The sequence below is a fragment of the Ursus americanus genome, chromosome 9 (genome assembly GCF_024610735.1).
Source record: "Ursus americanus isolate L20-20 chromosome 9, mUrsAme1.1.p, whole genome shotgun sequence".
Taxonomy (NCBI): domain Eukaryota; kingdom Metazoa; phylum Chordata; class Mammalia; order Carnivora; family Ursidae; genus Ursus; species Ursus americanus.
The window spans coordinates 484,833-501,568 of NC_142135.1; the positions used below are offsets into that span (position 1 = coordinate 484,833).

Consider the following 16,736-nt stretch of genomic DNA (forward strand, 5'->3'; position numbering starts at 1 on the left):
TTTATTTATCAAATGGGCAGCAGCCGTGTTTGGCCACAGTTTGCTGACCCCCGTTGTACAACATTACTGGCCTACACGCCTCCCAACGTGTCAAGGTCACTGTGTAGTGAAGAATTAACTTTAGCCAGAAAGGCCTGGCCTTTGCCCCAGCTCCTGGAAGGTGGCCTCTGAAGCCCTGTGATCTCCCAAGTGACAGGAGCGTCTGTGATTGGTGATGGGCCCGGACGGTGCGTGCTGAGGACGCTCTCAGATTGCCAGAGATCAGCGCAGCCGGGGGAGGGAGGGAGACTGGACACAGTTCAGCTCAGCGATTCAACCACTCCCGGAAGGAGAGCCCCGTGGGAACCATGCACACTGAAGCTCACAGAACAACCCAGATACACGGTCGCATGTCAGGGACAGGGCAGGAGCGGCGCTGTAACAGGTCTCTGAGGGCACGGCACTGAATCTGGGGCTCTCCCAGGCCTCACCCTGTGCATCTCTTCCTTGGGCTCATTCCGATTTCTATCTTTTTTGCTATGATAACACCTTAATCCAGAGTACAGCACTTTCCAGAGTTCTGTGATTCATCCTAGAGAACCATCGAAACTGACAGCCCTGGGCACACATGGGGGCCTGGGGGGCCATGCCTGACCTTAAGTTTAGCCATAAGAGCCAAGGAGACACAGGGGGACTGTTCTAGACTGCAGGAAATTAGAGACGGGCCTGGTACGGGACCCTTGTGCTACAAAGGTTATTGCTGGGACACTTGGGTGACAGGTGGACGAGTTGAGGCATTCAGTGGTTCATAACGTGCCAGTGTCCTGAAGGTGCTCGTGGAGAATGTCCTTGCTTAGGAAATACCCTCCAGCTTGCAGGGGCAATGGAGCACACTGACAACTCATTTGTAGAGGTTTCAAGAAGAAAAAAAGTTCTTTTGTCTTAGTCCTACAACTTTTCTGGACACTTGAAACTGTGTCCAAAAAAAAGCCCACAGGTTTCTGAGAAGTTAAAATTAAATAAGGGGTGGGGGTAAGAAACCAAGGCCTTGATGCAGACTTCCCACCACTCATCTCTGAGCCTTCTCTTTCTCTCTCTCTCTCTCACACACACACAAGTGATGTGTTCTGCTCTCTGCTCTCCTGCAACATAAGGAGCTCCCAAGTCCCCTGGTGGTGAGTCAGTCTGACCTGCTCCCCACCTGCGCATACGCTGCCCCTGACCCCGGAGGCCCTGTGGTCGCCCCTGTGCCCAGCCTGCCTGTCCTGGCAACTGCTGGGGCTTACAGCTAACAAGTACAAGTTGGGAGAAGAATAGTTCTAGCTCCCTCCCTCCAATCCCGGCTCAGCCTTTGAAAGCAACCCGTAAAAATACATTTTCTCAGGAAGGAAGCAGAGAAGGTGATGAGGGAACGGAAGGCAAGCTGAGGACAAAGCAGAAGCTGACACCCTGCAAACACCGCCCCTCCCGCATGGGATGTATGTGACATCCCTCAGGCACTCCTGGCTGCCCTAAAGGACAAAGAAACAGTCCTTACTACCTACAGCCCATTGACAAGTCCTTGAAACAGGCAGGGTGACATTCCTCTAGGAACTCAGCTGCCTCCATGTTAATACTTCGCTAAGGGCAAAAGGCGGTCCTAGCCTGACCCCCTCCCCTCCACCAAGATCCTGTAAGTCTACTTTAACGTATAAAAACTCCTTTGGAAACTTCCTTTATCTCTAACCCCCCAAGATACGTGTTGGCAGTCAGCCCCCAAGCATACGGCCCACCGATACACATCTGAAGGGTCTCATGACTCAGGTTTTATTAGACGGTAATAAATGACCCTTTCCCAACAGTAGCTAGCCCCCTCAAGGTCCTGGAGACCTTGCTTCCAGAATTCCTTAGAGACTTACGCTATCTCTAACCTCCCAACTTGAGGGTATAGAATGGGCCACTCCTCACAACCCCGGGGCAGCAGCTCTTTCTGCCCACGGGTCCTGTCCCTGAGCTTTCATAAACCACCGTTTTGCACCAAAGACGTCTCAAGAATTCTTTCTCGGTTGTCGGCTCCGGACTCCACCCCACTGAACCTCACCTGAACCTCATCAGAAGGCAGGCTTGCCGATGGTGCATTTGACACTGGGGAACAGCAGCAGTGTGAGGCGGACGGTAAGACAAGCCCGGACATGCCAAGTGTGCATTTCGGAAGCAGGCTGCATGGGGACGGTCCCCACCAGTCCCACGCCCTCCCGCACAGTGGAGAGCCACAGAAGAAAAGACAGAGCCGACTCCAGGCTCTGCCCTCGTCAACCTCAGTTCTGGGAGACTGGACAACCCTACAGGACGGAGAACTCACTGCCCAGAACCTGCCCAGGAGGGCAACTAGGTGCTTCATGCAAACCTGACCACCTGGGGAGACAGGAGCGCAGGGGCGGGACCACCGTCAACAGAGCCAAGTGAGGAGCCTGTTGTGTCCTCAAGACAGGCAGTGGTGAAGCATTCAGCCACCCACCCGACAATGGTCTCCACTAGCATAAATCTCAGGGAAGTTTCTGGCTAAGTGCCCAAAGGCCTTAGCAGTCCTAAGCCTTCCCTTGAGAGATGGACGCAGGTTTGAGAGTCTGCACGTGCTCAGAGCTGCAGCCCCCACCCCCACAGCCTCCTCGAGCAAGGTCTCCTGTGAGCCACCTCCCCGAGCAACCATGTCACACCCCAGCCCAGCCCAACAGTGCGTTTGGGTGGACTGAGGTTTCACTCAAAGCCAAGAGCTGGTTCTCAGGATTTCTTGGCTGTAGGAATTCCTGGATCTGACGGATGGTGGAAATGTCTGTCCAAGGGGCCCCAACAGGAAGATCACCCCTATCCCCGAAGAATCTTGCACTGGTAGATAAGGGAGTATGAAAAGGCCTTCAGTTTAAGGCACCCTTAATGTCAGTGACCAGACACTAGCCCCCTCTAGTCCAGGCCACTGGGAGTGGAGGCGAGAAGAGGAGGAAGGAAGCTGGCAGAAGCCAACTGGTCAAGGCTCATCTGAAGGGTCTGCAAGAGGCCGTATCCAGTGGTCATGGTTCGTTGGCACTACATCCACGGGGACCTGGAAGCACTGGAGTGTCTGGAAAGCAGCTTGGAATTTTCCAGCAGGACCCTGCAGCCCCTCCCAGCCCACATCTCAGGACCGGCCTGGGCAGGCGAGGAAGCCATGCCACGCCCCCGCCCCCTCTACCTGCCGAAACGCCCCACGCCGTCCACTACCAGCCTCATCCTTCTCTTCTCCTGAGGCTCGGCAGTGAAATAGCGGGCCCCAAGGAGCAGGGGTACCCCCAGCACCGCAGCAGACAGCACCTTCCTCCATAGGGGCTGGGGTCTGAAGGACCTGGAGGGAGACAGGGGTGTATGGTGCAGGTTACTTCCCGTCTGCCCCCTGCCTACTGGGCCTGGGCTCTGCAGGCCTCTGCCCCCCACAGCTTGAGGGGCACTCGCAGCCAGAGCCCAGCCCACCCCAGGGAGCTGCAGCTGTACCAGAAGCCTCTTCAGGCAACCCCGGTGCCAGAGGCCCATGTGGTCACTAGCATGTTCCAAGTCACCTTGCCTGCACCCCATGGACACCGTGGACGCCAGGCTCCAAGGGGCCAGTGAGCAAAACAAGCAGCTCTCTGGCTACACAGGAAGCAGCTCACAGGCAGAGCTGAGATCCTCACCTGACGAGGGCCTCCTACGCTGTACAGAGTCACAGCCACTGTCCACCTTGATGACAGCCCAACCCAACAGCGAAGTGCCAGGACGGCAGAGCGGGACAAGATGCGCAGGTGGCGGCGACTAGGGGGAGCCCGACAGGAGCCCGGCATCTGCTCACATCCATCCCGAGGTCACCAGGCAGCGAGCGCACACTTGGGTAACACTCTGCGGCCCGCCAGGCCCGAGTCTAGCCTCCTGACACTTCCCACCGTACTCCCGCCCTGACCTGCCCGCTGGCCTCAGGCCTGGAACCCTCCCACCTCCATTTCTCACTACTTCTACCTCTTGTCTTGGACCCATCCGCAGCGGTCCCACCCTTCTGCACGCTCTGAACCTGTTACTCTGTCTTCTCAGAGCACACAGCTCTGGCCGCTGCGTGCTCATGCCACTGCCATCAGGGAGTCCTGCCCTAGGAGCTCCGGTCCCTGGCAGGGGCAGGGGGTGACAACACCAGGGCACCACGCGCAGGAGCAGACGCAGCTGTCTTGGAGACGGAAGCACAGAGAAGCCCAGCCTTGGGCCTCACAAGAGAGGTCTTCCATCCCTGACTGGCAAGAGGCACGGGCCCTAGGGGGCACTTGGGGCTGTGGAAAACTCACCACCTTGCAGGCAGGACCCTGAGGTTTCTCCTGGAGAAGGCAGCAGGGGACGGCCCAGCAGGGGACGGCCAGGGGTACGGCCTGCTCTGCAGCAGGGCAGAGTGGAAGCGGCAGAGCTGGGCCTGCAAAGGGAACACACCACGCAGGCTCACACAGGCCCGGAGCTGAGGGCAAGCTGTACCTCCCTGTACCCAAGCATGTCATCAGCGCTTGTCAGCACATGCAGGGCCCGTGCTCGGGACCAGGCCCACGTTTGGTTCAGGAATGCAAGGACAATTCCACCTCTGGAGTGCGAGGCCGAGAGCCAAGAATGACATGAGAAAAGGCAAGGCTCCACTCTATGCACCAGGAGCTTCAGCCTCTATGCACCATGAAAGGTCATTAGGAACGCACCACCTCTGAGGGTCCCCTCCGTCCCCGCCTCGGACCTCTCCCGGGGGCCCTGGGACCTCTGACTATTTTTCTGCTGCTCACCCCACTGACCAGTAACCTCAGGAAGTCATTCTGAATTTCCAAAGGAACGATCGATCAATAATGCTTAATCACACAATCAGAAAGATGTCAAACTCTTGGGTGGGAGACCAGAAGCAGTAACAGGGACCCTGCGTAGGCGATTGTTCTGAAAACGCTTGCTAGGACCCCAGCGGCGGAGACTTGGAAGAGGGCGGGGAAGGCCAGGGGGAAGACGTGCCACAGCCACAAGTACCACGGGGACTGCACAGGGCACTGGTTTATCCCAGGGACCCCAGAAACATCACAGGCTCTGCTACGCTTACTGACACCCTTGGACTCCCAATCTTATTTGAATTATGGGGTCTTAAGTTCCTCAACCACAAACTGCCAACTGCAAATTCTCTTTTTAGGGAAAAAAAAAAGGTTATGCATAGTAAGTCATGACCCATGGCACAGATGTTAACATTATCATTGTGAACTCTGGACCAAATAAAGGACTGACTTTCCAATCATTTTCTGGCCAAAGGACACAGCCCTGAAGACAATTTCAAGGACTGCAAAACAACACAAAAGTCAAAGGAAAAGGTCCATGACCTACTGTCCCAGGAGAACACAGGCTGACAGAAAACCCCTGCTCGGCAAGGCCACGCACAGTGAGCACAGACCCTCCAGGAAACCCACAGAGGCGAGAAAGGCAGCTGCAGGCAGGCAGGGGGTGAGGACCAGTGGCAGCAAGAGCCCCTAGGCTTTCTGTGCAAGAGAGCAGGATAGCATGTCACCCCCCACCCCCACCCCCAGGCCTGCGTGACCTGCCTTGGCCACATGCACACAGCTATGCTGAGGCTCAGCAGCAGAAGAGGAAGCCCAGGGGATCAGCATCTGTGACCACAGACCTGGTGGACAGTAGCTCAGAACTGAGTGCCTGCAGCACGGCGGGCTTCAGCCTGGGATCCCAAGGGTTGTGACAACAAGCAGGGTGCCAGGAAGGACGTCCTGCCCACACCATACGCTCCCCTCAGATGCACCTCTGTCCAGGCTCCATCCAGCCCCCGCCTATTCTCTTTAAGGCCGTTGGCCCCCTCCCTCCCTGTACGCCTCCCCTGACTCCGCATCTTCTACCATACATACCCATCAACCCCTCCGGAGATGCCCTGACACTGGGTCCTGTATGCAACCAGGGGCCACAGACAGATGCAGACAAAACCAAGAAGACACGGGGACAGCATGGGGCACAAGGGAGGGAGGATCCTGCCATCTGGCAAAGAGCAGGACTTCCACGTGAACATCACAGAGCATCTTCTATACAGAGAATGTGGAGTCAGTAGAAGCCTGAAGCCAGGAAAGCACAGGGCATTTCTGGGGAGGAGAGGCCTATGTGGCTGGAAAACATACTGTATACTCATTGATGGGGGGGGGGGTGCCCAAAAAGAGTGGGCAGCAAAGTAAGCTGGAGCCAGGCAGAGCATCCCAAGGGGCCCTGGGGTTTTCCTGCAGGAAGTGGGCAGTGTGCTGGGGAGGTCAGCCCAGGAGGAGGGTGCTGGGTGATGGAGCCAAGCAGGTTCAAGGCAAGCGTGAGGAACTGGCAAGATGGCCCAAGGCTGGTGCCTGAGAGCCAGGGAGTGCTGCCTGGAACTCTAGCCAGTGAGGGCTGTGTCGTGATTCCGATCTTCTCAAGAAGACTGCAAGACCACTGGATAAGAACAGACAACAGCCGCCAGCCACTGGAGCTCAGCACTCATTGTCAGTGACCCTGCGCATGTCCAACAAGTGGATCCAGGGTGCAGGACATCCTCTAAACGGCCTGGCCTCTTCAGAAAGTCATTAGGGTCCATGAGTTGGGAACACTGGTGCTGGGCACAGCCATTTATCAATTGTCTCTGCTTCTATAAATATTTGCAAGTTTTTAAGATTTATTTATTTAGGAAAGAGACAGAGAAAGCAAGCAGAGGGAGAGGGAGACAAGCAGACTCCCCGCTGAGTGAGGAGTGCAACGTGGGACTTGATCCTAGGACCCTGAGCTCATGACCTGAGCTGAAACCAAGGCCCGGACACTTCCTACCTTTGGCTCGGGTCCTGATCCCGAGAGTCCTGGGATCGAGTTCTGCATCGGGCTCCCTGCTCAGTGGGGAGTCTGCTTCTCCCTCTCCCTCTGCCGCTCACCCTGCTTGTGGCTCACACTCTCTCTCTCAAGGAAAAAAAAAAATCAGACACTCAACCAACTGAGCCACCTAGCTGCCCCAACGTTTGCAATTTTGTAACAACAAATTAAAAAACAATCACAGGAAAAAAATGGGAAGACTGTTGTAGACTGGGAGGCTAGACAGACACAACAGCCAGGCGCACCTTGGGCAGCAGGAAACCTCCTGTAAACACAGTCCTGGGACAGCAAGGTAGTCAGAATACGACAGACATTCAGGAATTACCGTTCACACTCTCAGGCACGATTAAGTTACATGAGAACGATCTTGTTTAGGGGACGCATGTTGAAATGTTTATAGATTGTGTCAAAGTATCAGCAACTTACTTGCAACTGCTCCAATGACAACACAATATATGGTTTCAAATGGAAAGAGGAGCAACTAGAGCAAGATACTCATAACGGGTGGATCTAGGTGGCGGGTATCTGCACAGTTAACTACGTGCGACCATTCTGTCGGCTCGTCCCTGTATTTAAAGGTCACAGGCATCTGCTATGCTGTCCCAAGTCCCAGTCAGGAAGGTGGCACTGTTTTGTTTCCTTTAGAAAAATATAATTAGTTGCAATCACATACAAAGCTTTGTATAGTTACATAAATGACTAAACTATGAATCCCTTACCTAATATAGTCTAATACAAATAATTACTTTTACCTCCTCCCCCCTCCTTACAAATACTTTAGTACACTGTCAATTCTATTTTTTTAAATTTATTTATTTGAGAGAGAGGGAGAGCACAAGCAGGTGGAGGGGAAGAGGGAGAAACAGACTCCCTGCTGAGCAGTGAGCCCAATGTGGGGCTCGATCCCGGGACCCTGGGATCATGACCTGGGCCGAAGGCAGACGCTTGACCGACTGAGCCACCAGGTGCTCCTGTCAATTCTATTTTTAACCTTCCTGACTTTTATATTATTGTCATGCATTTTTAAGTTGTTTTTGTTTTTTTGAGAGGGAGAGAGAGAGGGAGAGCGTGGAAGGGGCAGAGGGAGAGGGAGAGAATCTTAAGCAGACTCCATGCCCAGCGCAGAGCCTGACATGGGCCTTGGTCTCATCACCCTGAGATCATGACCTGAGCCAAAGTCAAGAGTCAGATGGTCAACCAACTGAGCCACCCAGGCACCCCTATTTTAAGTTTTTTATTTTAATTCCAGTATAGTTAACACGCAGTGTTACACTAGCGTACAACACAGTGATTCAAAACTTACACACATCACCTGGTTCTCATCACAAGTGCACTCCTGGGTCCCCACCACCTGTTTCCCACCCCTCCATCCTCCTCCCCTCTGGGGACCATCCATTCTCTATACTTAAGAGTCTGTTTCTTGCTTTGTCTCTCGTTTTTTCCTTTGCTTATTTGTTTCTTAAATTCCACACGAGTGACATCATATGGTCTTTCTCCGACTTTCTTTGCTTGCGTCATTACCCTCTAGCTCCACCCGTGTTGTTGCAAATAGCGAGATTTCATTCCTTTTGATGGCTGAACAATATTCCATTGTATATACACCACTTCTTCATCCATTCATCAGTCGATGGACCCTTGGGCTGCTTCCATAATTTGGCTATTGTTGACAGTGCTGCTTTAAACAAAAGGGGTGCATGTGTCCCTTTGAATTAGTGTTTTTGTATGTTTTGGATAAAGACCTAGTAGTGCATTGCTGGGTCGAGGGGTAGCTCTATTTTTAACTTTTTGAGGAACCTCCAGACTGTTCTCCAGAGTGGCTGCACCAGCTTGCATTCCCACCAGCAGGGTAAGAGGGTTCCTTCTTCTCCATATCCTAGGAAGGCGGCATTTTGAAGATGGGGCAGCTAGGGCAGGGCAGGTGTACTCACCGGCGGCAACTGTGTGCCCAGGATATCTGGCACTGTCTGGAGACACTCTTAGTTGTCACAACCAGGGAAAGGGGTGCTCTTGGCACTGAATGGGTGGAGGCCAGGGACAATGCCCAATACCAGACAGTGCCCAGGATGGCCCTGCCCTGGAGACTCAGGTAGAGCCAAGGCTGAGAAGGGGCAGACTATGAACGCAGACTTCTAAGCCTGGGATTGGAATGCAGGCTCTAGCAAGTACTAGCTGTGCACTGAGGGCAAGGTACTTCTCTCTCTATACCTCAGTTTCACAGTCTATAAAGCAAGGACCACTGTACTGTTAATGTATGGGTCAAGTGAACATTTGCAAAGCCCTATGCACGGTGCCTAGCCCACATGACAGGCCAGGCAGATGGGCATGCTGAGGTCATTCCGGGGTCAAGGAGCAGCTACTCTACTCAGCCCTCCTGCTGACTGTGCCATGCCACCTGCTGGTCCCCATGCCTTTACTCTCCTGCCAACAGCCCTGCCCCCACAAGCCCGCTCCAACCTAACATGAAGAAGCATGTACTTGCTAGATTAAATTGAACTATTTAGTTAACTGATCATCAGCTTTCCACCGCTTTTTCAGAAGGAAAAAAAGCATTTAGTCTAGAAGAGAAAAGAGACTATTTCCAACATATGTAAAACTCTGAGATAGGTGACATACAGAATACAAAGAAATGCTTTACTTAACAGGGCAGAAGGGCAGGAGCGAGCAAAGGGACAGCCAGGTTTGCGGCAAAGTTCCCGTGCTGTTCATGGATTCAGAAGCTCCACCACCACAAACCGAGAAGGAACATGGCCACAGCTGACGGAAAGTGATTATTCTGAGACACTAGCATTCACAAGGAATGGAAAGGAAAGATCCATGAACTATTCTAGCCAATAAACTGGAGGAGCACAGCAAAAGGCCTCACGATTCAGAGGCTGCGAGCACCAAGGCCGAAGCAAGGGGGCTGGCAGGGAATGTAACGTGCCAGAGCCCAGGCGTGGCTGCCCCAAGACCACAGGCTAAACCCAGCATCACAAGAGCCCCAGACCCTCCAGATGCCCCTAAGGGCTAAGCAGGAGGGGCCACACGCGTGTTCTTTCATAGAAGGGCACGCTAACTCTGGATTATTCTACACTAAAGCACAAGGCCCTGGCTGCACCCCAAGCCTCAGCGGGGGCAAGGACAGAACGGGAACGGCCCCTGGCTGCAGTCCCCAGTACCAGTTTCTGCTCTTCGGATGCCCTCAGAGCAGTAAGGACTCGGGCTGCATCTCACCATTCCCCAATTCCTTTCCCAGCAGTCAGTGAATCTTCACTCACCCTATAACAAAGGTCCCTGTGGTAGGACCTGGACAGCTCACTCAGCACCAGGCCCAGGCCTGTTCTCCAGGCTGCTGTCCTGCCTGGAGCACCCTTCACCAGACCCCAATTCCCCAGTCCTGTCTCTCGTCCCCCCATCCGCCTCTGCAACTTGTACACGCCTCTCCCACTATCCTTATCACACCACAGTGTGACTGTTAGTTTAGCCTCTGTCCCCCCACCAGCCTGTGCAGGGCCCACCTTACCACACCACAGTGTGACTGTTCGTTTAGCCTCTGCCCCCCACCAGCCTGTGCAGGGCCCACCTCTCAGTTATCTCTCTGCTTCCCAGGTCTAGTGCAGCGCTTGTTAGATAAAGCAGGAGCTCCGTGAAGGCTTGCTGCATTTAGATAAATGGTGACAGAATGAACCAGAACCCCGCATGGCCCAACCTTGGATGCTAGGTGAGCACTATGAAGAAGGCCACGGTCAGGCAAGAGATGGCAGCAGCCCTTGCAGCAGCCTGGCTCCGGACAGGACTCCAAGGATAGGGCCTCATGCTGACAACTTCAGAGCCCCCACCAGGGTCCACAGGCCCATTCAAGTACATGGCTCCTTCCAGTCTGGGATGGCCAGTGCTCCTCAAACTATCCCCATCATCCAAGAGACACCCCGAAGCCCAAAGAAGCCATGTGACTATAAATATGGACAGAACCTGTAGCCAGATCTTCCAAGAACCAGTCCACGGCAATTTCCAGCACAGCACGTATAACTCAAATCACACCCAGAGCTTAAGCACCAGAGCCTGCCAGCAAACAGGCAGAGAGAGCTGTGGACCCCCAGGCTGCTCGCCCACGCACCAGTGCCTTGTCACCAGGGTGACCACATGCCCTGGCTTGCCTGGGACAGCCCTAGCTTACACTTGTCTCTGCACCCACCACTTCAAAGCCTTTCAGTTTGGATGAGATGAAATGGACCTTCTCTACCCCAACGTCTCATGCTTTCTTAGAGTGTGTGCACAGCCTGCCTGCAGAAAGAGAGTGTTCATCTGGAACTTAGCTAACAACCTATAAAGCAGGAAAAACGAAAAAAAAGGGCTCTGAGTAGTGAGATTCAAACAGGTATTACAAAGGTCACCAACAGGCCGAGCTGCCTGCTTCCCTGCCACCCTATCAATCAGACAGAGCACATTACGGGATGAAAGGTCATTGCAGGCAACCCAGCCCACAGCACGAAGAAGCAGCTGCTGCATCTCATGATGAGGCCAAAACCAGAAGAGCTACAGCGGTGACAAGAACCAGGTCTATTCACTGGCAGGGTCAACCGTCCTGTGTGCTCCAGCAGGAGGGGAATCCAAGGCACAGAAATGTTCCCACAGGTAGGAAGTGAGCCTGAGAATCTGGGCCAGCAGAGATGGCCCAGAGGACCATGAATACCCCGCCCTTTTCTTTTCCAAAGGTCTATGACCCTCTTGGCACCAGTCAAGACTCAGAAGCTTACCTGGCTCTGCTCCACTTACCAGATGTGAGCAGCTCCTCATCAGAAGCTGAAACCTGCCTGCCTACTCCTTAGGGCGGTCGGGAGGATTAAGTGACCTGAATATGTGCAGACACTTTGTAAGCTGTAAAGTGCTGTGCTAAAGGCCAATTCAGTGCCTGTCTGCCTGGCTCTCACACTAACTCTGCCTCATCTCAGTTCATAAAACACCCTTGTGTAAGGCAGCTGCTCATTGAAAGTCACAAAAATTAAGAGAAATGCATCTGTACTTATGTTGAAAACCCAAAAGCCTCCACCCCAAAATTGCTAGAACTCGTACAAGGATTCGGCAACATAGCACGATATAAAAACACAGAAAAATACACAGAAATCAGTTGCATTTTAACACTAACAATGAGACAAAAGAGAAAAATTAAGGAATCTATCTCATTTACAATTGCGCCAAAACCATAAGATACCTAGGAATAAACCTAACCAAAGACGTAAAGGATCTGTACTCAGAAAACTATAGAACACTTATAAAAGAAACTGAGGAAGCCACAAGGAAATGGAACAATGTTCCATGCTCATGGACTGGAAGAACAAATATTGTTAAAATGTCTGTGCTGCCCAGAGCAATCTACACATTCAATGCAATCCCTATCAAAACACCATCAACTTTTTTCACAGAGATGGAACAAATAATCCTAAAATTTGTATGGAACCAGAAAAGACTCTGAATAGCCAGAGGAATATTGAAAAAGAAAACCAAAGCTGGGGGCATCACAATTCTGGACTTCAAGCTCTATTACAGAGCTGTAGTCGTCAAGACAGTATGGTACTGGCACAAAAACAGACACATAGATCAATGGAACAGAATAGAGAACCCAGATATGGACCCTCAACTCTACAGTCAACTAACCTTTGACAAATCAGGAAAGAATATCCAATGAAAGAAAGACAGTCTCTTCAACAAAAGGTGTTGGGAAAACTGGACAGTCACATGCAGAAGAATGAAACTGAACCATGTTCTTACACCCTACACAAAATAGACTCAAAATGGATGAAAGACCTAAATGTGAGACAGGAATCCATCAAAATCCTAGAGGAGAACACAGGCAGCAACCTCTCTGACCGCGGCTGCAGCTGCTTCTTGCTACACATGTCTTCAAAGGCAAGGGAAACAAAGGCAAAAATGAACTATTGGAACTTTTTCAAGATAAAAAGCTTTTGCACAGCAAAGGAAACAGTCAACAAAACTAAGAGGCAACCCACAGAAGGGGAGAAGATATTTGCAAATGTCTTATCAGATAAAGGGCTAGTACCCAAAATCTATAAAGAACTTCTCAAACTCAACACCCAAAGAACAAATAATCCAATCAAGAAATGGGCAGAAGACATAAAAAGACATTTCTCCAAAGAAGACATACAAATGACCATAAGACACAGGAAAAAGGACCCAGTATCACTTGACATCAGGGAAATACAAAACAAAACCACAGTGAGATACAGATCACACCAGTCAGAACGGCTAAAATTAACAAGTCGGGAAACAAGAGATGTTGGCGAGGATGTGGAGAAAGGGGAACCTTCCTACACTGTTGGTGGGAATGCAAGCTGGCACAGCCACTCTGGAGAACAGTATGGAGGTTCCTCAAGATGTTAAAAATAGAGCTACCCTGGGGCGCCTGGGTGGCACAACGGTTAAGCGTCTGCCTTCGGCTCAGGGCGTGATCCTGGCGTTATGGGATCGAGCCCCACATCAGGCTCCTCCGCTATGAGCCTGCTTCTTCCTCTCCCACTCCCCCTGCTTGTGTTCCCTCTCTCGCTGGCTGTCTCTGTCTCTGTTGAATAAATAAATAAAATCTTAAAAAAATAAAAATAAAAATAAAAATAGAGCTACCCTACGACCCAGCCATTGCGCTACTGGGTATTTACCCCAAGGATACAAATGTAATGATCTGAAGGGGCACCTGCACCCCAGTGTTCATAGCAGCAATGTCTACAAGAGCCAGACTATGGAAAGAGCCCAGATGCCCATCGACAGATGAATGGATAAAGAAGATGTGGTCTGTATATACGCTGGAATATTACTCAGCCATCAAAAGAAATGGAATCTTGCCATTTGCAATGACAGGATGGAACTAGAGGGTATTATGCTAAGTGAAATAAGTCAGACAATTTTGTGATCTCACTGATATGTGGAATTTAAGAAATTCCACAAATTTAAGAAACAAAACAGAGAATAACAGCAGAAAGAAGAGAAAAATAAAACAAGATGAAATCAGAGAGGGAGACAAACCATAAGAGACTCTTAGGGAGATGGGGTAACTGGGTGATGGGCATGAAGGAGGGCACGTGATGTAATGGCGCTGGGTGTCATATAAGACTGATGAATCACTGACCTCTACCTCTGAAAGCAACAATACACTATATGTTAATTGAATCTAAATTTTTAAAAAAGAAATGCATCGGTACTGTTAATATCTAAACCTACAAGGCTAGGCTTACTAGAAAAATACAAGCCCTGTAGAAAACCAAGTTGAAAATGCAAATGAACCCTTTCAGTCTCTTCAGCCCTAAAGCCCATGAGGAAAAGGATGGATTCCTGGGGCTAGAGTGGGAGAGAGCTGGGTCAGTGATTATGACACCAGGTTTTAAAAGGTGCCGATCCTGGGCACCTAGGTGGGTCAGTCAGTTAATCTGCTGCCTTTGGCTCAGGTCGTGATCCCAGGGTCCCAGAATCAAGTCCCACATCAGGCTCCCTGCTCAGCGGGGAGTCTGCTTCTCCCTCTGCCCCTTACCCCGCTCGTGCTTGCGCTCTCTCTCTCTCAAATAGATAAATAAAATCCTTAAAAAAAAAAGGTGCCGATCCAAACTGCAGAGAGAGCAAAATGGAAGGCCCAACTGAGAAAAGAATGGGAGGAGCGGCTGCCACTTTCAGGGGCTGGGAGGACAGCCTAGGGCCAGGCAGAAGTCTAGGAAGGCCTGCGGGGGAGAGGCTTTCCAGGGCGGGCTGCGCCGGCGGGAGCCCAGCGCTGACACCGCCGCCCCCACGCCCCCAGTCCTCTCCTCTGCTCAGAAGCCGGGCGGCAGGTGTCGGCTCAGGATGACGTGAGGTGGGCTGGAGACCAGAGCAAAGGGAGCCGGGAGCAGGGACCTCCGGTCCGGGACCGCCGCAGAGGATGAAGCAGCGAGGCGTCTAAGGCAGACGTGGGCGCCGGAGAAGGGGTGAGGAGGGGTGTCCGCGAGGGCTAAGATGGGGGAGGTTTTAAGGGCTGTTTCGGGGGCACGCGGCCAATCTGCCTGCGAGGAGATGAGCGGCGTCTGGGGTGTGCCGGGGGGCAGTCCGGCGGTGGGCCCTCCGGTGGAACCCAGCGCCTCCCCAGCACGGTCTAGGGGTTTCTACCGCGAAGAACCGGGACTCCGACAGCGGTGAAGGACGCCCGCCCCCAAGAGCCCTGACGGTCCCCGACGCGGCCCAGGACCGGGCGGCTCGGGGGTGGCCCCGCGGTTCCGGACGGAGGCTGACGGGGCCTGTGGGAGCGGGCGCCGGGTCGCGCCGGGCGGGGAACTCACCGGCCGCCACATCTTCGAAGAAGCCGCGCCGCCGCCGCTCCGGCTCCCGCTCGCCGCAGCCTCGCGTCGCCCGGCCCAGCAGCCCCTGCGGGGCGGGGTCGCTGTGCGCGCGCGCGCCCCGCCCTGACGGCGGTGGGCGGAGCCCGGAGGCCACGCTCGAGCGTGTCCGCCTCCGCGGCGGACCAGCGCCTCCTGGCGGCCGCCGCAGCCTAGCTTTAAGGCTGGGACCGCGCGCCCTGCGTCCACCCGCGCGCCCTGCGTCCACCCGCCCGCGTCCACGCCCGCAGGCGATCCCCGGCTCAGTCCTCACTGCCGCTCTGGGGCAGGGGTCTGCTCCCACCGGATGGAAGCCGAGGCTCGGGGAGGTCAGCTCTCTGGTTCCCCGGGAGCTCACAGCATGGGCGGACGCGGGAGGGAGGGGTCCGTATAGAGGTGCGGTGGGGGGACACTGCTCTGAAAGCTGGAGCCCGGACTGCTGGGGCGGGGAGGGACTCAACACTTCTGTGCCACCGGTTAGGGTGAATCTCTTTAACTGCTTCCCGGCTCGCTTTCCTCCCTGCAAAATGAGGTTACATGTCCTTGTTCCTTGGATCGAAGCCGGGAATTCTCATGAGCGCCTGCTGTGTGCCGGGCGTCGTGCAAGGCGGACAGTCAGTAGCGACGCCGCGAGTGGTGAGCACAGGGCAGACGAGACCCACGGTTAGGCTTCTTCCCCCCGCCCTGGCCTGCCAGCCTGCCCGGGTTGCAGGGCAGGACCCGTCCCCTCCTCTCAAAGGCCCACGCAGCCCGCGCCAATGCTTCTCGTCCCTACTTCTCTCACCCTGCCAGGGAAACACCACTCGCTCCAGGTTCTCTCCTCAGGCTGTCAAGGCCTCCTCTCCCCGGGACCCCAGCCTGCTCCGCCTCCTTCCTCGCACCTGCAGCCACTGAGCTGAGCTCGGCGCCGCCCCCCTGCTGGCTCCTCCCTTCAGCAGCCACGCCCCTCGGGATCCGGGACGCGGATCTGCACGGAGTTGTCTAGTGGCCTGGCCGTCCTGCAGCGACCGCCCTGGGCCTCGTATCCCCTATTCCACACTTGCCAGGTTCCCCACGTTCACGTGGACTGCTCCAGAAGCTTTCTCCACTAAGGCTGGTCCCACCTGGCCCCTCTCCCATCAGCTCCTCCCCATCTTCCCGCAAGGGTCCGGTCGTCCCTTATGGACCCTCCTCCTCCCACACGGCTCCTCCCTCTCCACGTGGTTCCTTCCGCTCCCAGGCAGCCCAATGGTCCCTGCTTATTGTTCCTTATATCGGGGCCCTGGTGAAGCCGGTGTCTCTGCCGTGAAACACACCACCCCAGGCCTCTCCTGCTTTAGTTAGTGTCAGAATCACCTTGTTCCCATTATCCCCATTGTAACAAACGCTGGGCTCCATACTCTGGACGAATGCAGACAGCCGTCCTCACTGTTTTTTGCCTGCCTTGCCAGGAAGACAGGGATATAACTTCTCGTCCTCACAGCCCTGTCCCTCGAGTCCAGGTTAGGGCCTGACGGTGTCCCCGGGTCCAGGCTAGGGCCTGACACTGGATCTTGAGCCCCTCCCAACGCCAGGCTTTCT

The 16,736-nt window shown here is 53.8% G+C and overlaps 1 protein-coding gene across 11 annotated transcripts in view; it reads right to left on the bottom strand.

Moving 5' to 3' along the window:
• The window catches only part of ADCK5 (aarF domain containing kinase 5), a 20,924-nt gene extending 4,854 nt beyond the window's left edge, over positions 1-16,070 (bottom strand). For 2 of the 11 annotated variants that reach the window (XM_087864478.1, XM_087864479.1), the window contains exons 1-3: positions 6,811-8,179; positions 4,299-4,420; positions 3,188-3,337 (exon numbers count right to left, since the gene is read on the bottom strand). In XM_087864478.1, the coding sequence (XP_087720604.1) occupies positions 3,188-3,337; positions 4,299-4,420; positions 6,811-6,858 (320 nt within the window). In that variant the 5' untranslated portion in view covers positions 6,859-8,179. Of the gene's footprint in view, positions 1-3,187; positions 3,338-4,298; positions 4,421-6,810; positions 8,184-15,140; positions 15,284-15,960 lie in introns of those variants that run through there. The other 9 variants (XM_045777338.2, XM_045777333.2, XM_087864477.1 and 6 more) reach the window with 9 other exon arrangements.
• Between the last annotated feature and the right edge of the window lie 666 nt (positions 16,071-16,736).